Genomic DNA, 23,220 nt, shown 5'->3' on the forward strand with positions numbered 1-23,220 from the left:
AGCACGCGGAACTGGGTAGGTTTCCATGAGCGACACAGCACTGACTGTTTGCTTGAAATCTCCGCAAATTCTTATTGTGCCATTTTTTTTTCTGAACAGGCACGATCGGCGATGCCCATTTGGCTATCTTCATGGAAACGAGAATGTTCTCATGCTGCGACCTCAGGATCTCCAATCTCCTGCGTTACGAGGTCAACCAACACGAACAGAAGTGGGCGTGGTTTGCAGAATTTTGGCACTGCATCTGGAGGCCCAAGAATTTTGGCGGAAAATCCCTTAAACGTGCCAAAGCCTTCTGAAAACACCTCAGCAAAATGAGCAATCAACTCGCTGACATCACTTACTTGGTTAATTTGTTTGAATCCTTCGACACCAATGACCAAAGCTTGGAACCAGTTGCGCCCTAGCAACGTTCGAGCAGTGCCACTCGTGAGGTACAATGGAAGGACCCGTTCGTGCCCCCTGTATTCGACACAAACGTTTGTCTAGCCCTTGACTTGCTCGAGCTCCCCACTAAACCCGCGCAAAAATATGTTTGAAAGTTCTAGACCCACTTCTGGAAAGGCACGTTGAAACTTCTCTACTGCCATTACGAAGACGCTTGCACCGGTGTCCAACTCCATCGGAAATGGCTTCCCGAACATTTCCACAGTGACAAGGAAGGGCGGCACACTCAGCTCACCACTTAGGTGCCAGATGTCAGAAACGTCAGCACCACAAGAAACACGAAGCATGTCGGTGTCAACAGCATTTACCTGCGCAGTACGTGTTGGTTGTGGCGGGACAGTCCTCACAGCAGATGTATTTTCCTTCACGAATGTGTCAGCCTTCAGCGAGTTGCAGATGACTGCCAAGTGCCCCACTTTCCTGCAGTAGTGACACTGCGACTTGCTCTGTCTGCATTGTGACACTAAATAACTTCTGTCACCACAGCAGTAACACACGATGCTCTTGGTCACAGATGCTACCCGGTGAGTACGCAAACCCGGTAAACTACTTGCAGTTGTCTGACACAGTTCACCGGCATCCTTTTTAGCGGCATCCATCGCCAGGGCAGTTTTCACTGTATCCTCGAATATGAGGTCAGAACTCTCGAGTAGCCGCATGTTAACCACTGAGTTGTTTATGCCACATACTATTCGGTCTCTCAGCATGTTGTTGAGTTCAGTTCCATAATTACAGTGTTCAAACAAACACTTGAGGGCAACCACAAAGTCACCGACTGCTTCTCCTTCAGAACGCCCCCTCAAACTGAAGCAAAACTGTTGCATTACGACGAATGGAGTGGGGGTGCAGTGCTTGCCATGTACGGCCATATCGTCAATCATTTTATCTTGGGGCGTTTCCAGCTTTACAAGGTTGCGAAGTAGTGCATAGGTATGAGGCCCACAGCAGCTGAACAATATTGACCTTTTCTTTGCTGGCACAATGTCGTTGGCTTCAAGGAACTCTTGGACGCGCTCCACATAAGCAGGCCGGGTGTCGCCTTCTCCCTCGAACGCTTCGATCCTACCGAAAGTAGGTCTGGTTGTTCATACAGTTTGGTGCACGCGCATTGCCAGTTTGTCACATGTATAGCCGGAAGAAGTGAAGCCAAGACTCGAGCTCACAGTGAACACAAAACAAGTGCATTATTGCTTCATCCAAACCTGCCCCTAGCCCTGCTCTTTTCACTCCCCCTTCTGCTCACAGCAGTAGGTGGCGCTACTGCTGGTGTGGCACAATACTATCAATTGTCACAGTAACCTCATGTTGTAAGTTAGAATGACAACGCTGAATCCTATGTTTTCATGTTGTGTCGCTGTATGTGAAATGTACGTTATGGGTGCTTTTGATTGACTGTCATGACACATTAGTCTACCCATAATTTGTGCTGATTTTCTCAAATGCTGATGCCAAGAACATAACTAATCCACTTCCATACAGTTAAGCAGGCATCTGGTTTCATATACAACACGAATATTGATGCATGTACAGCGGAACCCCGGTTATACGTCCCCCGGTTTTGCGACGACCAGGGTTTTACGATGGATTAGCGCAGTCCTGGCGAAGTCCCCATAGAAGCAATGCATAAAAAACTCCGGTTATCCGATGCAATTTTACGCCTGATCCGCGGTATACGCTGACCCTCGCGAAGCACAGGACGGAACGGCGGATGAAAAAAAAGTGCCGCGGGTCTCTTTCCTCGCTCCGTCTCTCCAAATGCATCATTCGTTTCGCTCTCCCCCATAATCAGCCGCCCGTGACGCTCACTGTGCTGAAAATCGTAGCGCCTTTTCTTCTCCGCAATCACTTTCTCCCTCTCTTCTCAGCAGCATCGCCTCTCGTCGCATTGGGGAAGCGTTTCTCTCCTTCCAGTTTCCCAGCAGCAGATCGCCAACAAGGTAGCACGGAGAGGCCTGGGTTTGTTGCACATGTTCTTCGTCATAATCATAGAGACCAGCGTTCAGCGGAGGTTTTTAATTGTGTGGAGCAATGCGACGCACAATGTCCCAAAAGCAGACAGCTCTGTCGCTCGGCGATAAGCTGAATATTATCGAGGAAGCGGAAAAACGGCATGGAGCGACGAAAGCCAGTATTGTCCGGGACCTTAAGATACCCGAATCTTCACTTAAGACAATCCTGGCAAATCCTGGATCGAAAAAAAAAGATCACTGTGCTTGACGCCATGCATTTTATTGCCAGTTCGTGGAACGCAGTGTTGCGAGGCACAATTGCTAACTCGTTCAAGCATTGTGGCTTAAGCGAGAGACTGCCTCGTCTGCTAGGGACGCAACAACCTCGATGCCGCTCGAGGCCGATGCAGGCTTCGCCGACGACGATTTCGAGGGTTTAAATCTCACCAAGACCTTCGCCGAGTACGTGGAGGCCGACGACAACGTTTGAATCTGCGGCGAGGTGTCGCTAGATGACGCCATTGAGGAGGCTTTGCCTAGTGCTGACACCGCTGCGACATCCCACGAGGACGACACCACAGATGCTGTGCCTGTGCCTACCACGCTTGCCAAGGTGCTACGGCACATAGACGGCATCCGGAACTTCGTCTGTTTACGCGACGCTGCAGAGGACCTCCTTTTGAACGTTGCCCAACTCGAGCGAAAGCTCTTGGTTCACGAGGCAAACAAGGTCCAAAAGAAACTTACCGACTTCTTTTAAAGTTCGCGCCGGCTGGCGGGAATCACGGCAGTGGAGTGCCGTAAAAATTCGTTTGAATAAAGCATGACTGGTACCTGTACTGCAGTTATAATTCTTATTGCATTTACATTTTTGGTCATTTGGGTTTCCAAGTCCTGCAGAGTATGTTTGTAGTTTACATTGAAGCTTCTCGTAAATCCATCACGCGAAAGAAGTAGTATTTTTATAGGCCTAATATATGTTCGAATTGTACTACGTTTTTTTTGCGGTCCCGAGAAAGTTGTATAATCGGGGTTTCACTGTATATTGTTTACATTTTTACAGGAACTCTTTTTTACCAGCTAACAAGTGCTACTAAGTTAACACTCGATCCAAGACATGCCTTCTAGTATTAAAACTTTCTCAAATGTTGCCAATTCTATAGTGAAAGCATCTTTGTCTAATCATATTGCAAGTTTGGAGCGAACAATCTGGGACGCATGCGAGCACCAGCGATTTACGCTGGAATGTACGATTAGTCATGGGTGAAATGCTGACACTCTTGACCCGTAAATCATATTCTGATGCCCAACAAGTGTGCTCGCTATCATTGTGCTTGAGTGTTACATACTTTTCTGGGCACAAGTTTGACCCTGGTTCTTCACCATCATTACAACGCAACAATATTTTAGATAGTCATTTTCATTTCTGAAAAGGACTAAAGGCAATGTGCAATATATTGTACAAGGGTTCTCATGAGAATATGCAATCATGGTGCAGAGCAAACACAAAACGGGTCGAGGCAGTGTTAATCCAAACTACTGCCCACAAAGTGCACATGTCGAGCAAGCAAGATTAAGAAGCTTTGGCACGGCCTGAACTCCAACACTGCCCCTTCAAATCCATGCAAAATGCAGAAATGCTTTTCTGAAATAACCCCTGGGCTTATTTTAATGAAATTTGGTGCATTTGAGAGAAAAGGTTAAATTCCAGTGACTGTTGGAAGCAGATTTTTTATTTACGACTTAAATTTTTTACAGAAATTGCCGAAAATGGGTAAGCTTGAAAAAGAAATAGTAGAAGCAGAAAGTTTACGAATCTTGACTCTGCACCAGGAATAGCTATTGCAGTTTTACAAATTGCATTTGTCAGAATATTCAAAGTGGACAAATTTGACATACAGTTACATCTCAACATAATGAACTTCAATGTAACTAAATTCTTGATATAACTATTTAGCTTTTCATAACCTCTTGTCCATAGAACACCATGTACATAGAACCTCAATATAACAAAGTGTGTTTGTAGGCGATTTTAATATAACAAAATTTCACTGCTGCCGCAAAGGAAAGCCAAGGCAATAAATAGAAACTTCCGTGGACGCGGATGGTCAAATGATTGAACTGCAAGCAGCTGCTAGCAAACGCACCTGTCAAAACCGCGCAACAAGAGCAAACCCCGAAATGGAGCCGCATCATGTTCCATATAAAGTCCAAGTCCGATAAGATCCTATCACACCATGCGCAGTGTGTGCTTTAGGTGTGAGTGAAAGTGTGCAAGGGTGAGATAAGAAAGATGGCAGCTTCACAAGTGCTGCCTTCCTGCGCAAGCAAAGAGAAAAAAAGGGACAAGAGGAGCGAGCTCATGGTGACACGATCAAGTGTGCACGAGGGGGCTGAGTGGGGGACAAGTTTGCACGCTTTGCAATTTCCGGCGCGCATTTTGGCCATGACTGCACATGGCTGTAAGCATGGCTGTAAGCACGGCTGTAAGTACGGCTGTAAGCACGACTGTAAGCATGCGCAGCCATGCATCCTGCTTTAGAGGTATCTGCTGCGTGTGCTTGCCAAGACGGCATGGCGTCATCTAAGATATCTCCCCACATGTTCAGTATTGTAGGTTGCATAATCTCGAGTTTTGGTGACCCACTGGAGCGAGAGGCAGATGAAGCATTCGCTCTCTGCTGCCAGCGCTTTTCCTGATAATGTCGTCCCAGTGCAAGCGACACTATTAGCCGTTTGGGAAGATTGCACACAAAAGTGTGGATGGCATTGCTTAATTCGTACTGCCGATGTGAAGATATCAACGACGCACGTGGCATGAAACCGTATCATTCGTCGCCGACTCCCAAATTTATAAAAATTAATTGTTTTCTCGTCCAAATTGGCTTTTTTCAATTGTCCGATAATTTGGAAAATTCTGCAGCGCCTATCTGTGTAAGAAATATCGATTGACGACTGTAATTACTTGCATAAAAGGTCAAATTTCAATACAACAAAATTTTGATATAACGAAGCAAATTACCGAACCGACTTCGTTATATGAAGGTTTAACTGTATTAAATTGTATCTGTTACGTGATTTTATTACATTGTTTACAAAGGTTTTGCAAGAGTCCTCACATATTAGTACTGTACTTGAGAGCCATTATAATACATAAAGTTTGCCCACTTTAGATGTACTATTTTATGCAATTTACAGAAATGCAATATTGTTTTTCATTGCTCAATTAGAGTTGTAAACTTGATAGTCTTGTTTTAGGGAAATTTGCAATTTTCGATAATTTCTATTAAAAATTATTGGCTTAAATCACAATTTCACTGCCAACAGTCATTAGATTTTAACATTTTTCTTTTAAATGCAACAAATCTGACCAAATCTGGTGCAGTGGTTGTTGAGAAAAACAACTTCTCTTTTTCCATATATTTAGATAGCAGCCCCTGAGCTGATTGGAAACACGTATTCACAGAAAAATATCTTAACTTGGCATACAACCTATTCATATATAAACTTTTAAAATTTTATGATGAAGCTTTCCCAACACCTGTGAAGAAAGTAGAACGTCAGAAAATTTGAAAAGCATCTGTCACCAATACTTTACTTTAAAAAAAATAATAACAATAAAGAAAAGCATGTACCATGAATTTGCAGACACGGCATAAATTTGTTCATTAACTTCTAAAAGTACAGAAACCAGTTAAATGGTGAACTAAGGTGTGCTAAGTTCAGATATTATCAAAATATATTTTGTAAAATAAGCAATGATGCCAAGAGAATTTGGAACGAGGTTACAAATCTTTCCAGTCACATAAAACAAAACCATACCCCTAGCATTCTGGCAAACTCTAGCGGCCTTGGCTACAGAGAGGTTGCAAGAGCAATGAATGATTACTTCGTTACAAGTTGTGATTATGATGAGATATGCGATGACGATGATAGAAAACTATCATTAAATGACCGTGTTTTACCTAACTCCATAGTTTTGCACACTACCTAATGTCATGAAACTGAAGAATTAACCAAGATTAAAAACAATTGTGCAGCAGGACATGATAACTTCAAGCCTATGCCAATTAACAAAACAGTTACATATCGCCCGTGCACTCGCACATTATTAATTTAACCTTCTCTACTGGCATTTTTCCTGATCACTTGAAAACAGCTCGTGTGTGCCCGGTCTTCAAAGGTGGTAATGACCAAGAAATTGCTAAGTACCGGCCAATATCTGTACTTCTGATTCTGTCGAAAGTGTTTGAAAGTGCTGTTAATATTAGATTACAGAATTTCTACGAACAAGTACAATATCATAATTGAGGCCCAGTCTGGCTTTCAAGAAGGCAAAAGCACCGAGCTTGCATTATTCAATATTATGCAATTATTAATCAGGAGGCGTCCTTGCATGGTAAGGTTAACAAAGGTGTCCCCACAAGGATTTATACTTTGTCTACTGTTATTCATAATTAATGTAAATGACCTTGTAGCATTCCAGATTCTCCTAAACGAATTCTGTATGCCAATGATGCTAATATTTTTTTTGTTGGTGCTTCAATTTCTGACCTTGAAGGGAGTGCAAATATGTACATATCTAAGTAAGTTGTCTTGTTGGCTTAAAATAAACAAGTTGTGGCTAAACGTGAGTAAAACTAACTACAGAGTGTTTGCATCTGTCAATGAGCCATGGAATATTACTCCCTGAGGACCAGATACTGCAGCAAATTAAGGTTCAGAAATTTTTGGGGGTGTGGTTCCAGGAAGACCGGTCCTGGAATGACCACATGTGCAAATAAATTAGCTGTTGAATTAAGTAGAAGTGTTGGATGTATATACAAATTAAGTGTGTTATTACTCCTTTGGCTCAATAAAGCATTATAGTATTATACACTATTCAATTCCTGGCTCGGTTACTGTGCGTTGATCTGGGGCACAATGACAGCACAGAGTTGTACCACACTACTCATTTTACAAAAAAAGAAGGTACTATTACAAATACTTGAGGAATATCATGCTCACCCGCAAGGTGATGCGTCAACTATTTTCAAAACATTTCATATATGTAGCAAGCTATTCAAATCTATTATCTCAAGCTGTTTTTGTATATCCACAAGAATATATAAGCTATAGCCCATGCACAGTTCTTCTCGTTGTGTTCAATACTGCCTCTGTACACAAAGTATGTGAACCCCAAAAATTATAACTATCTATTGCCGGCAGTAAACAAGAAAAGGGGTTAACCAAGGAGCCCGATTTTTATTGTTGTCCTTGGTGTCAGTGTTTTTTAGCTTCTTATGCTATGGTAGGCAGCACATTGAACAACAAATACCTAGTCTGCTCAATAAGCTTAACTACATTTTAGACCTAATAAAAAATTCCCAAGAATAGGTTTAAACAAATTCTTCCAGAAACCTGTATTGAATATGTTTAAGTACAGTTCTAGCGCTGGTTAAAACCTCCATGTGTCTTGACTTTTCATCTTGCTCAATGTTCACAGTGGTTTTTATTTTATTGCTGAGCCTGCATTTCTTTCTTTTTGTTGATACTTGTGACGATAGATGTATGGTGATTTGCTTCTCTTCTGTGCTCAGTGGTAATATTTTTTATTGCTTTTAAGTCTATAAAGACAGTTTAGATTTTAATGTCATTTTAAGTATTGTACATTGTTGCTGTTTGCCGTCGTGGCCTTTCTACGCAGGACCTCATGATTCAACTCAAACACCACATTGTAGACAATCCCATGCGATCCACAAAAGCAATACTTGGGCTTGACCTCAAAAAGGCGTTCGACATCGTAAAACACCCTGTGATACTGGAAAGCATACGAGCATTGGGACTGGGCGAAAGAACGTACAACTACACACAGGACTTCCTTACTGGTCGCCGTGCTCGCATAACGGTCGGCAGATTGGAATCTTAAGACATAGACATAGGTTGCACGGGCACGCCGCAGGGCTCCGTCATCTCACCCATACTCTTTAATGTTGTGCTTCTCGGGTTACCCCAGAAACTAGCAGAGATAGAAGGCCTCCACCACAGCTTGCACGCCGATGACATCACGCACTGGGTTGCTGAGGGAAATGACGGCCACGTAGAACAAGCGTTTCAGGCGGCTGATCACGTGGTGCAGGAGTATCTGCACGACACGGGCCTCGAATGCTCCGTGGCCAAATTGGAGCTCCTGCTCTACAGACCCACGTGCAGGGACCACAAACCCAAGAACGTTGATTCCGCAGCAGAGCGTGCATACAGAGAAATTAGAGTAGTCACATCGGAAGGCACCGTCATCCCGCATGTTCACAACATTAGGGTACTGGGCACGCACCTGTCGGCCAACAGCGATACCGTACGCAGACTAGAGCATGTGGTCGATGAAACGATCTGGCTACTGAAACGTATCACAAACAGACATAGTGGAATGAAAGAAAGCAATATAATCTGCCTGGTAAAGGCATTCGTAACCCACATAAAGTATGTCGCCTCCTACCTCAAGTGGCAGGTGACCGAACGAATGAAGCTAGACCGCCTCATCCACAAGGCGTACAAACGTGCCATCGGATTGCCGATCAATACCAGCATGGATTATTTCTCGAACTGGGTTTACATAATACCCTAGACGAGATAATCGAAGCGCACAACGTCGCGCAGTACCAGCGTTTGGCAAAAAACAGAACCGGACGACACATCCTCGAGACGCTGGGCATCAGTTACCAGATGCAGCAGGGCGAAAAGGATGCGTTTTCCACACCAATTCGAGAGCGCATCGTCATTTCACCGTTGCCCAAGCACATGCACCCCACGGATCACGTCAGCCGGCGCAACAGGCGCTTGAGACTCGCAAAAGAAATACGGCAGCAGCAAAGAAACCGTTTACGTAGATGCGGCCTGTTATGAACAGTGACGTGGTTTCATGGTCGCAATCACGGACCAGAGCGGAACTTGTATTGCGAGCGCGGCGATACACACGAAGGAGATGAATGCGGCCGAGGAAGCAGCGATAGCCTTCGCGGTGGCCACCACGGATGCCTAGGTGATAATAGGCGACTCGCAGGCAGCGACACGCAACTACGCTAACAGCCGGATCTCCCGGGAAGCCGCCCGCATTCTCCAAGTTCAAGATAGCCATATTTGCCGCAAAAATGACAGTTTCCTCATGTGGACCTTTGCCCACACGGACCCTCCACTACCGGGCAACGAAACGGCCCAGGCCACGGTTCAAGGACTTGCATGCCGAGCCGCGGCGCCCACCGGCAATCGCGACGTCTCGCCCACCGTGAGAGCGATGCGGGAGTGGACGTGGGGGGATTGCATGGCGACTTTCAGAGACATCACGCAACACTAGATTGAACAGATGTAAATATCCACCACCGCACACCAAACTAAACAAGAAAGAGGCGGTTGCCTGGAGGCAATTGCAGACACACACATATCCAAACCCGGCGATCCTTCACCTCTGCTACCCCAACATTTATTCGTCCAATGATTGTAAAGCGTGCAGAGCCATAACGACGCTGCAGCACATGCTGTGGGCATGCACCAGTAGCAAGCAGCAGGAGTCCCTGACGAATGGGGTAGACATGGCAGTCCCGAATCGAGGGGCACGTTGGGAGGCGGCCCTGCTCAGCTACGACCTCACTGATCAACTGTGGGCAGTCCGGCATGCCGAGGAAGCCACCTGTGTCCAAGGACTCGAGGCCGTCACCTAGGCTGGGGTGCTTATGGCCCCACCCCACCCAAATCGCCAGACATTTAGAATAAAGTTTGCACTCACTCACTCGCTTGAGATTTCCTCCAGTATCTTGTTCCTGTTGTACATGCAGCTTTCACCATCACTGTTTGTTTCTTATTGTGTCGTTAATTATAATTATGAAAAGGCACCAACTTGCACAGCTTACCATTTTCTTTATAAAGTACTAGAGTGCAAGGGTAAAGTAACAAGCTATGAAGAGAGTGTCTATAAGCTAGAATGATAGCCATGACTGAAGCTATGCATTGCTTGAGAACCTGCCCACCGTAGCACCTCTGGCTTTGACTATTGATGCTCACCGATCGTCCACAGCAGGCTGCACTTGTCTCTGGCCAGGGAGACACTGCCACAACTGGGCGTCAGACATGACTTCTTGATGCGCCCCCTGCATGGAAAACCTGCCCTTACTGTACTACAAGCACAGCCACACATCCTGTTCCAAGACTTACACGTACTGTCAAGGTTCTATCTTCATGAAGTGTTTGTACAAGTTATGCTTTAAGAGTCGCCAATATTATTTGGGTTGTAGAATGCAAACATTGTTCTCTGTACAGTCACAATTTCAAATACTTTGCCTGAATTATCACATTGTTCCTTGTCGGGAAGGGAAGCGTGCAGACGTCTCACACAACACTGTCTATTCTCCTCCCTCGGCTGCCCCACGGCACTGTGTTGATGACGATCATGTCTCTCCTACCGATGGCGCCATCTCTCGGCCTTGCCATTGCTGTCTCCACCACACAGTCCTTGCAAGTCTTCCTCCTGTATAACATAAACCTGTCACAGGCATGTCCAGTTGGGGTTCATAAGATGCTGTCATCTGGTCAGCATTGGCTATTGCACGATGGAGCGCTGTCATGGGATCTGTCAGTAGGAAGCCATTAGCGCCAACAATCTTTGTAACCCTATAAGGTCCTGAACATCTTGGTGTGAGCTTCAGTGAGATGCCTGTTGCTGCATTACTTAAAGTACGGCTGTCCAGGCGAACAAGGTTGCCTAGTTACAAGCTAACTGGCCACCTGTGGTAGTCGTAACATACCTTTTGTTTCACCCAAGAGCCAATTTGTTTCTGTGAGTAAATTCAAGGGCCTGGGCAAGGTACTGGCGAACTTCTCCGGAAATGGCATGGTAGGCTGCGGCAGGTGAGTCAACAGGTGAGGCAGGTGTCCTTCGTGCCAGGTTGTCCTCATGGAGTGCACCGCTCTTGACATAACACAGGAAAGCAGGTGTATACCCTGTCCCAACACATTTCGAGGTGCGGAGAGCAAAGGCAATTTTAGGGATGTGAGAGACCCACACCCTACGGTTTGTGCAGCAGGACATTCTTTAACTGTGCTATTATGACATTCTACCATCTGTCCAGCGGGGTGGTAAGGATGGGTATGGCAGTCTTTTATGCCCCATTGCTTTTAAAGGCCCTTCCCAAGTGTACTGACAAATTATACAGCTTTAGCATAACGTACGCTATAACACTGCATATGCTAAAGAATAGCGGGTCATCATTGTGCATGCGCAGAATGCTTAATGAAATAGCAGGTATAGTGGGCGCATGCAAAGCAAACAAGCTAGCGTTCTCGGTTTCACGGGGTTAGTGGCGTGATCTCGCAAAGTCTTGCCACGGTTAGAGTGTGCATTTCAAGATGGTGCCTGACAGCGCAAGCAATGTGTCAATCATGAGCACAGCAGCCAAAGGCAATTCTCGCATGCGCTTTTCGTGACATTAAATTGCTGCGCGAGGTAAGGGAGGCCAGCGCTTTTGGGGATCAGAGCAGATGTGCCCCGATTGCAGCTGTTCTGAATGCAGCAACCAGCAAAACATTAACAGCACGCAACATGTGCAAATGTGCGGAACTGATGCTTTGGCGCTACTCATCGAACAAACAAAAAAACCTCCGCAAGTGAGTTGATTTGTTTATTAGGTGAAATATATTAATATGAATCTTAAACTGCAAGTGTAAAAATTTTATTCATGACCTTATAAATCCAACACAGAGGAAGAGCACAGGGAGAAGGAGCACTTTCTGCAGGAAATCATTGAAAAAAATGAAAAATGATGGCTTAACGATTAGTGCACTGCGACGTGCTAACAACGATGCAGCATCACAGCCAGCTTGTGAGCGCCTCACGTCGACACAAGCAGCAGCACGACGCTCAACAGCAAACGCGAGAGACGCTGCCGCCGAAGCCTACATGTTGGAGGATGAATGGGACAACACGGGTACGTAGTAAAGACTGGATGTTGCCATGAGGAATCGAGACGGCTTTTTCTACTACAGTGTGTACAATTTTGCACTGCAGATGCAATTCATTTGTTTTTAATTTGCATTGTTGTGTACTTACAAAAATTACTTGTAGATGTGAGCGAGTCGTCGTCACAGTTGTTCAACATGATATACGTTGACGACGACACCTCGGCTGAACAACAGCAGTGCTCGCAATTACCGAGCACATAAACATCCGTCAGTACAGCGCCTGCTGCATCGGCAATCTCACTACGCGATGATCAGGGGCCATCAATTGCACCAAGTGGAAGCCTTTCCAACTGCACTTCGCCCAGACTGACAGCACGAAGCGAGCTACAGCGTGGCAAATAGCATCACCATTATCTCACAATCTTCAGTGAAAAAATAAGTGTATTGTAAGGAAGATAACCAACGTGTGGACAGAGTCAGCAGCATCGGCAGCATCAAGCGCGCGGCAGAGGCTCGAGCTCGGAAACTGCTCGGTGCATGCTAGAACCGGCGGTCGCTATGAACTCTGAACGTCGACAGCCAACATAATGTGTGGTGGTCGATCACTACGTCAAACGATCGGCTGCATAAATATGGGCGAAACTTGCCAAGCGCTTACACAATGGCCAAACACTCCTTTTCTGAAACGCTGTAATTGGTCTCTGCCTTGGTTAACGTGCGACTCGCGTATGCGACGACGTATTCTGTGTGGCCAGCTTGACGCTGTGCCAACACAGCGCCCAGGCCTACACCGCTTGCATCGGTATGGATTTCGGTTGGCGCTTGAGGGTCAAAATGGCGAAGGATGGGTGGCGTCGTGAGAAGACGGCGCAAGGTTGTGAAGGCATCGTCACACCCTGGAGACCATGATGAGAGATCTCTAGCACCACAAAGGAGCTGCGTGAGAGGCGATATAATTGACGCAAAGTTTTGAACGAATCGCCGGAAGTAAGAGCAGAGGCCGGTAAAACTGCGTAGCTCTTTCATAGCGGTAGGTTTTGGGAACGCAGTAACAGCACGTAGCTTCTCAGGATCTGGGCGAATGCCCTCCTTTGACACAACATGGCCTAAAATTTTGAGCTGACGAACAGCAAATCGGCACTTCTTCAGGTTAAGTTGCAACCCGGCGTTGGTCAAGCAAGTGAGTACGTGCCGGAGGCAGAGCAGGTCCATTGCAAAATCAGGGGCGAACACCACAATGTCGTCAAGATAGCAAAGACAGATTTTCTATTTGAGGCCACACAGAACAGTATCCATCATTCTTTCGAACGTAGCAGGTGCGTTGCAAAGCCCAAAAGGCATGACGGTGAATTCATACAAGCCGTCTGGTGTAACAAAGGCAGTTTTTGGGCGATCGGCCTCTTCCATCGAAACCTGCCAGTAGCCTGACTGCAAATCCAGCGAAGAAAAGAACTCGGCTCCCTGCAAACAATCCAGAGCATCATCGATGCGTGGTAATGGGTAGACGTCCTTCAGCATGATCTTGTTCAACCGTCGAAAATCAACACAGAAGCGGATGGAACCGTCCTTTTTCGTGACGAGGACCACAAGAGAGGCCCATGGGCTTTGGGAAGGTTGAATGATGCCTCGACGGAGCATGTCATCGACCTGGTCTGCAATGACGCGACGTTCCGTAGCGGACTCGCGATACCGTCTTTGTCGCAGCGGTGAGTGAGAGCCAGTGTCGATGTAATGCTCGACCGTCGATGCACGGCCAAGAGATGTTTGCGCAACGTCAAAAGAACAGCGGAAGTGCTGAAGGACTGCGAGAAGTTGAGATCGCTGCGAATGCGTCAGATCTTCGGTGATGAATGGGCTGAACACACCAGCCCATGTTGAGTCGGGTACAGCGAGCGCACTCAGTTCATGGACGGCAGTAGAAGGCACTTTGTCGAGGACGGAGACAATCCGTGTTGAATCGACTGACTCGACGTAACTAAGGCATTCGTGGCGGAGCAGTGATAGCGGCGATAAAAGATGATTGTAAATGGGCATCGTGCTAACCGGCGGCAAAATCAAGAGCTGCAAAGGGCAAAGGAAGCGCCTTTCGGGTAACAAAGTGATGAGAGGGCATGAAGAAGGCCGTCCTGTCGGATATGGTACTACAGAAGATTGGTACGAATGCTGAAGAGCACGGGGGAATACAGGTGTCTTCTTTCACAACAATTTTAGCGGCAGGATAAGCATCGACGGAGGCCACGTCACTAAGGCAGAAAGTTCAATCTCAGCCCGAGCGCAATTGATGATGGCATTGTGGCGTGAGAGAAAATCCCATCCTAGAATAACGGTGTGAGAGCACGATGAAAGAACTATGAATTCAATCGTGTAGAAAACGTCCTGTATGGTCACACGGGCAGTACAAGCAGCGGTAGGGCAAATGGGTTGAGCACTCGCCATTCGAAGCGACAATCCACACAGAGATGTCGTCACTTTGCGAAGCGAACGGCAAAGCCTGGCATCCATAACTGAAATAGCGGCACCGGTATCGACGAGGGCGACTGTAGCGACATTTTCGATAAACACATCAATGACATTAGCAGGTAAAAGAGGAGGACTTCAGCATGTCAACACTTGTGCAGTTCTTGCCTCAGGAATTGCGTCATCTAGTTTCCCTCTTCGTTAGCGATGGGTCGTCGACGCATAGGGGAAAGCGATTGACGACGTGGAGAGGGTGATCGGAGGCGTTCGAAGCGAGCACGGCGATCAGTCTGGGAGCGAGCTGGTGATGGGTCGAAGGGTCCGTAAGGCGCATTTGAATCATGCGGCACATAGGGCGCTCGGCGATCGTCATCGAACGCCTGCGATCGGCGGCGGCAGAACCTTGCGACATGACCGGGATACCTACATGCGAAGCATATAGGGCGATTGTCCAGCGTACGTCACGGGTTAGCGACGGCAGTGTTGGTCCAGGAGACGGGAGGGGGAGGGTGTTGCACAGGCTGCTGGAAGCAACGCACGGGCACAGTGCGAGGGGCCATTGCAGCAACCGTAGCATAAGTGACTGGTGTAGTCACGCCATCCTGCTGGTGAACAGCCGGCAGCGCTTCCGCGACCTCTTCATGGATCACGTTACGGAGATGAGACGGCAAAGTGCTGGCAGACTCCTGAGTAATGGACACCAGAGATAGCTGTCGTGCGACTTCTTCGCGGATAAAATCCTTGATTTGGGTTATCAAGGAGGCTTGTTCTTGGCCGGTGGTTAGGCTGCAGAGTGACGCCGCATTTGGTGTGGGATGTCGCCTTGTCAGAGCTTGCTGCTTACATAATTTGTCATAGCTCTGGCAAAGGTGATGACGTCGCCAACAGTGCACGGGTCCTTGGCCAGAAGCATCTGGAACGCGTCATCATTGATTCCCTTCATGACGTGCTTGATCTTTTTCGCTTCCGTCATGGCAACGTTCACGAGCCTGCACAAATCTCGAACGTCTTCTATATAGCTGGTGAATGTCTCACCCGTGTCCTGTGCGCGTGTACGCAAACGCTGCTCGGCTCGGAGTTTCCTGACAGCGGGTCGGTCAAATACTTCGGTAATCGACGTCTTGAACGCCAACCACGTTTCTGAACCATTTCCGTTTCAACCATTTCTGAACCAGAGACTGGCCACGCCCGCGAGGTGGAATGATACGTAAGCCAGTTTGTCCGAGTCATTCCATTTGTTGTGAACGCTCACCCGTTCGAAAGACGACAGCCACTCTTCAACGTCGTTGTCGTCGGTTTCACTGAAGATGGGAGGCTCATGCTGGCGAACGGTGCCAGCGCAAGGGACGGGTGGCAATGGAAGAGTCTGCTGGTCGGCGTCTGGCATGGCGGGGGGTAGCGTCCGAGAATGGAGTTCCAAGATGGCTCCACCACTTATAAAGATTTATTGGGGTTCGTAGCGACCACCGGTTCTAGCATGCACTGAGCAGTTTCCGAGCTCGAGCCTCTGCCACACGCTTGATGCTGCCGATGCTGCTGACTGAGTCCGCACGTTGGTTATCTTCCTTACAGTATATAGAGTTCCACTTAAGTGCATCAAATGGTCTCCAATGCGTCCGATGCCAACGCTTACGCATAAGTGATCATATCCCCAAAAGTGATTGCTTGAGGACACCTGCTCACAGCGATCATGTCAGCCACCAGCGACATTGTAGAGCTGGCGTTTTGTCATCATTTGACAAGTGGGGAGGCTTTACCCTCACACATTCCCTGATGTTGTTTTCCCCATATGGCTCTCGCGTCACCTGTAATTCGGCTTCTCCACGTAGCCAAGTGCCGACTGTGGTCAGTGCGTTTCCAGCATATTACAAGAGATGGTGCGAGTATTGTGCTGCTAATGCCACTTAACGGCAAGGTTACTCGTGGACAACAGGGAGTAGGCTATTCATCTTTGGCTTGGGGTCGGCGAGCGGCACAGACCTTTTGCGCGTGCGTCAACCCGCTTCGCGGAACCCTCTGGCTAAAGGCATAGAGCAAGACATCGGAATGGATGTACATGATCGTTCAAATGCACCACTGTTCGTGTGACAACACACGTGAACAATCAGGCGTTGGTGTCCAGCACGGGGGACAAACTTATTCACTCACTATCCAGTCGCAGTGAGCCGGACTTCCTCGATTTGTGGCACGCCCATCACATTGTTCTGTGTGCTGCGATTCGGCTAGCAGGCATTAGTGTAGGAAAGGTGCAATAAATGCCCTTGTGATTGTTTGCACTACTCTTCTTTGTTTTCGTTCCTTTGTCCCAAGAACATGTGTGAGACCCCACAGAAGACAAAAAAGCAGGATATCAGGTACATCTTACATGCATAATATTTCGTGCCAAGATACTTGCACGGGCTTCAATTTCAGAAAGCTTTTTTCGGCTGATGGTGCTTTTCTTCTGCCCCTGTGCTTAAGGAGCTGGGCCTGCAGTTCACACATGAGAATGCATGCCACCTGTGACCAGCGAAAGGTCTCACACGAAAAATAGTATTGGTCGATCATGAGAGCAATAAGCTAACGTACGTGTGTCCATTACTCCCCCCCCCCCCCTTCTTTACCAGTGCATTCTTTAAACATCAATAGCTTATCGTTAGAACACATCGGTTTCTAGCTACCACCCAAGCATACAAGAGAGAACACGAGATAGCTGCAACTGCTAACTGCAGAAAAAAAAGATATCACCGCATACGTGAGAGATGTGAAAAGGTTTACCACCAGAGAAAGAGGAACCAAAAATTCACTGCAACGTGTGGTGCGGAATGAAAGGGCAGAGGATCTACAACTTGTGCGGAACACAATGCAGATAGCATGAATGCATGAGAGCATGCTGGTTTGTGGCCAGTAACAAGCCTTAATGGGACACACAAAAGAAAGCTTCAAATGGTTTGCCGCCACTCGTATCGCACCCCCTCACAAGGAGGAATGGCACATTAGAGTCTTAGAAGATAACATTAGAAGTAATGCAATCTGAAGGTGACCGTAGCCAGTTGACTGAGTGAGGTAAAACTCTTCAAGCGCCCGTCAAGTACCAACAAAGATGGTGGCGACTGCTCATCGCCTCTTTTTGTTGTCTGCTAGACAGAGAATTTCCGTATAGTAGCCGGAGCAAAATTGTCCTGGCAGCCTGTAGGTTCTGGCAGCCTGTGGGTAGTCAGAAACGCCCAGCCTGAGTAAAACAAATGTGCGGTAAAAGTGCATTGTGTGGTAGATGGAGCAACAACAAAAATGAAGGCACTCTAGCTGGCACTGGCAGCCCATGGGCAGTCAGAAGTGGAAAATCGAAGAGGCCCAATGTTGGTGCTAACGACTTCCTGCTGACAGATCCCAAGACAGGGCACCATCGCGGAATAGCCAATGCTGTCCAGCTGGCGTCTTATGAACCCCGATTGGCCATGCCCGTGATGGATTTATGTACTGCGGGGGGGAGATGTGTAAGGACTGTGTGGCGGAGACAGCAACAGCAAGGCCAAGAGATGGCGCCACCGGTAGGAGAGAGATCATCGTTATCAACACAATGCAGTGGGGCAACCAAGGGAGGAGAATAGGCAGTGTTGTTTGTATGGACGATGACATGCTGTGGTCCACAGAGAGAGATAGAGTCATGTCGGAAAGTGAGGACAAGTGTAAATAAATTTCTATTTTGAGGAGGTAAAATTGGCTGGTTTATCTTTTTCCAATTGTCAGAACCAGATGAAGTGCAACATTTCTTTTTTTTTTTCAAGAAAGTGGGTGAATGCTAGATTTTTACTTCTTTAGAAGCTCTCACACCAATTATGTTAATTTTATACTTTCAACCCATAAAAAGTGGGTGTGCATCAGATGAGGGTGTGTGTAAGATTTGGGTAAGTACTGCGAAATGAAGGCAGTAGCAGCATTACTGGGCATTTTCTTCCGTCTCTTCTCGAATTGAACCTGCCAGATAATTTTATCAGTGTCGTCGGTCAGAGTGCAAAAGTACCTGTTAAAGAATGGAATCCTAACATCCAGTGACTGGAATGCATTCTTGATGCCTGCTTGCAGCTTCAGTTGGAGAAGAAAATCAATATGCTTGTCCCCCTGCAAGAGCAGAAAGTGTTCCACAGTTACCAATCTACTTCTTACAGCTGTACTGGACACACCATGCACACATGAATCTGAAATTAGGAACATACCGTGGTAAACTCGGGACAATGAATCAAAACACACAGAACATGTTGCTCTATTCTCTGTTTCGATTTGACTGCTTTTTGTTCCCAAATGTGTGCCACTTAGTTAAGTTATGAACCACGCACCTTCAAACCTCAGAGCATAGTGAGTGCAGATAAACCTCTTCATAGTAAAGTCATGTCCAATACAAAAATGCCTTTTCTATCATAGATTTGTTGCAAGAATATATTAATTACACTAATATCAGAACTTTCTTTTACTTATACATTTGATAATTCATTACATCATGTACCATGAGACATCAGACATCATGTACCATATTTTCCTGTCTATAAGTCGCACCCTCCTCAAAACGGCAGTTCTTTCGAAAAAAATAAGATATACAAGTCGCACCGGTGTACAAGATACACCTGTTCATTCAGTAAGCAATTTAAAAACTTGTTGAGGATCAGTTCATAAGAAAATGTGACGAAAATACATGCTTGCAGTGGCCGCCACCTCTGCACGCATCCCTCGGTAGGCAGTGCTGACACATGTGCAAGCGCCTTCTAACATCTAGAGAATACTGACACATGTACTTCTTTATTTTTTTCAGGTGACCGCTTTTCAGTGCCTAACAAATGTTATCGTACCGTGCAGGACGCACCTGCATGTATTGGAAGTTTCTAGAATGTTTTCGATGGTTCTATCCACTCTGTTGTCACCGAAACTTGTGTAATCTGATTTCATATATGCGCAATGCGAATGGTGTAGAACTTTCAGGAAGACATGCAGGCACCAGCAATTACTCTGTAATCTTTGATGACTGATGCGTAAAAGCCGATACGCTTGACCCACTGAGCAGATTTTCGACGATCACCGACTGTAATTGCCGCTATCGTTGTTCTTTGAGTGTAGCCTGTTTTTGAGGGCACAGGTTCGCCCAATAAAATGCTAGTTCCGCCATTCACAGTTTTGCTACCTTCTTCACCGTCACTACTATGTGACATCTGGTGGAAGTGTTAGTGCGTTCATATACCAAACACCTCTGCAAAGCTGCGATCCAAGCGCGAAACTCGAAGACAACACCAATGTCGCGAAGGACCAGTGAGCTAGCCGTAGGCAGCAAGGACTGCTACTGGAACACAGGCCTCTTCCCGAAAAGACCAGAGGGATCAAGCCCAAGTCAGCAACCCCAATGGCTGCCCCAGCCTCCCCCATTCTGCTGCAACCTAGAGACCCACCCGCCTTCCATGGATCATCATCTGAAGACCCAGAAACCTGGTTGGAGACGTATGAACGAACCGACAACGAACGAACTGAGGCTCCGACAACAACCTGTGATATGTCTTTTTCCCATTGGAAGATGCCACCAGGACGTGGCCTAGGAATAGAGAAGCCACCTTAATGACGTGGAACTTATTCCAAAGCGGCTTCCTGCAGACATTCACAAGTATCGTACGCAGAGAATAAGCCCAAGCACTACTAGAAACCTGAGTGCAGCTGCCCAATGAGACCATCGCAATCTTCACTGAAGAAATGACCCGTCTATTCCACCAAGCCAACCCGGAAATGTCAGAGGAGAAGAAAGTCCGCCTACTCAAGCGTAGTGTGAAGGAGGAAGTCTTTGCTCGAATAGTATGAAGCCCACCAAAGACCGTCGACGAGTTTCTTCGCGAGGCCACCAGCATCAAGAAGACACTGAAAATGCGGAACCAGCAGTTCAACCGCCACACAAACTCAACAAACTATGCTGGAGTTCAGTCACTGGCCACTAACGAACTTCGCGAAACTATCAAAGCAGTCCTACGACCACCACCACCACTAGCAAGCCAATCCATCACCCCATGCAGTATTCCAAGGAAGACTGACGTTTGGCAAGCCCCCGACCACCGTCCAAGAGAAGCCGGCCACATCTACCACCGATGTCCTTACTGTGAGATGGAACTGCGAGGGTTTTGCCATCAACGCATCGCACCCTCAGGAAAGTGAACGCTTTCGTGATATCGCTGACTAGTACCTCGCCAATACTCAGTGGAGCCCTCGACGACCATCTTGTTTGCCGTCACTCGGCCGCTACCTGTCACCACCGTGCCGTCCATACAATGGTCCAGCCCGGGGCCGGTCCCTCAGCCTATATCCGGAAAACTAAAAGAAACAACCGATGGAGGTGCGGCTGCTGTTCGTCAAACAAACAAAGATCCTCCACCGCCGACGAAGACGCCAAAAAGTCTATCTCGACGATATATCAACGAGACGCCACCATCCCGACGAAGTCTAGACAAGGTCACATTCCAGCTACAAGTCAACACGATGCAGACATAATGCGGCGCCAAAACCTGACTGCAATGCAAGACAAAGAACCATCGACCTCGATGTGCCACTCAATGGCCATACAGTCACCACTTTAGTGGACACTGGAGCCAACTACTCCTTGATGAGTAGACCCCTCACAGGCTAGATGAAGAAAAAGACTTCACGAGAAGGTCCTCAAATCTAATCTAGCACACCTAATAATGCCCACTGGAATCTGCACGGCCCAATTTACCATTAATGATCGCACCTACCCTGCCACCTTCGTTATCCTCCAACAGTGTTCACGAGATGTAAATCTCGACATGGACTTTTTGAAGCAACACGGCACAGTCATCAACCTGAAGTCGAAATCGATAACGCTATCTGATGAACAAACAATACCGCCGGAGAGCTCTCGTAGTCACCATGCCACAAGTGTGTTCGAAAATCAAGTCAGCATGCTGCTTGATTACACAGACGGCGCCGTATAAAACAACACACGAAGAAGGGGGACACGAGGCAGCACGTAGGAGCCTACGTGCTGTCTCGTGTCCCCCTTCTTCGTGTGTTGTTTTATTCAGCGCCGTCTTTGTAATCATGCATAACCAACTAGCCCACCAACACATGCTCAGCATCCCGCCCCACTCCAGCACTGTCATTTCCGTCAGTACCGACACATCTGCAGATGTAGAAGGCGTCATCGAGGGTTATGAACGTGTACTGCTCGATCGTGAAATTTTGGTCGCAAGAGGAATCGCTTGTCTGCATGGAGGAAAGATCAAAGTGTTGCTGACAAACTTCAGCCAAGAGTTCAAGCACATCAACAAGGGCACGACGATCGCATACATCGAGGAAATTCTAGAAACCAGCAATGTGATTGTCCTTTCGGATTTTGTGGCATCTACCTCAACGACCATAGTTCCCAAATCAGACTTCAAGATAAATTTAAGTCTCCCCATGAGTAAGCAGCAAAAGCTCATAAGTCTTCTCTGACGACACAAAGACTGCTTTTCGATATCATCAACGATTCGACAAACACCAGTTACAAAGCATCGCATAATAACTGAAGAGTGTGCTCGACCGCTCTGTCCGAGCCAATTCCAAGTTTTAACGTGAAGCCATAAGGCAACAAGTCGACAAAGTGCTGCACGACATCATCTAGCCATCAAAAAGCTTGTGGGCATCTCGCATAGTCTTGGTAAAGAAAAAGCACAGAACCCTACGTTTCTGCATCAATTATCACTCATTGAACAAGAGCATAACTGCAAGTCGGCCTAGTTGGAACATATTCATATTTATACTTTTTGTGCGCAAACAAACAGGGACGAAGAATAGGGGCAACACAAGGACGAGCGCTTTCTAACAACTGGTTTTATTTTTGAAGAACTACTTACTTAAATACCCACAGAACTGCGCGATCTAGAGAACAGAGCACACCTACAGCGCATATGAAACCCGCTGATCTGCGCGATCAAGTCAAAAGAGCAACGTCAATATTACATATAACACTTGTGATAAAAAGACGTGGACAAAAGCCGCCCGGTCATACTAAAAACAGCAAAGTGCATAAAAACAACCACTTACAATAAAATGCGTTAAAGATGTGATGATAGAAGCGAATTTTCTTTATCTAACAGTACAACAGAAGGATGGCTGATGCATTTTTCTTTTTGTTTTTCAATCCAGTATGCTTCCACGATTTCCCTAGCGGTTTGGTTCCTATGCCTGTACAAAATGTCTGTGCTAGTAACACAAGGGGAGCAACCATGTTCTTGGCAATGCATTGCCAAATGCGTACTAGGGCGACCTTTCAGGCTAGACAAGTGCTCCCTTAACCTAGTGTTAATGCATCTCCCAGTCTGCCCTACGTACACATGACCACACGTCATAGGAATCTGGTAAACAACGTTCTTCACGCAAGCAACAAATTGGTTCTTGCGTGGATGTTTAACAGTGCATTCTTTCTGTACATCAT

At 46.8% G+C, this 23,220-nt stretch overlaps 1 protein-coding gene across 3 annotated transcripts in view; it reads right to left on the reverse strand.

The window, feature by feature from the left end:
* Nucleotides 1-23,220, reverse strand: part of LOC135907093 (AP-5 complex subunit mu-1-like) — a 206,472-nt gene that overhangs the window by 21,142 nt on the left and 162,110 nt on the right. For all 3 annotated transcript variants that reach the window (XM_065438762.2, XM_065438763.2, XM_065438764.2), the window contains 2 exons: nucleotides 18,784-18,881; nucleotides 10,431-10,516 (listed from right to left, as the gene is read on the reverse strand). In XM_065438762.2, coding sequence (XP_065294834.2) covers nucleotides 10,431-10,516; nucleotides 18,784-18,881 — 184 coding nt within the window. The remainder of the gene's footprint in view (nucleotides 1-10,430; nucleotides 10,517-18,783; nucleotides 18,882-23,220) is intronic.

The sequence above is a fragment of the Dermacentor albipictus genome, chromosome 7, assembly GCF_038994185.2.
Source record: "Dermacentor albipictus isolate Rhodes 1998 colony chromosome 7, USDA_Dalb.pri_finalv2, whole genome shotgun sequence".
NCBI classification, from domain to species: Eukaryota; Metazoa; Arthropoda; class Arachnida; order Ixodida; family Ixodidae; genus Dermacentor; species Dermacentor albipictus.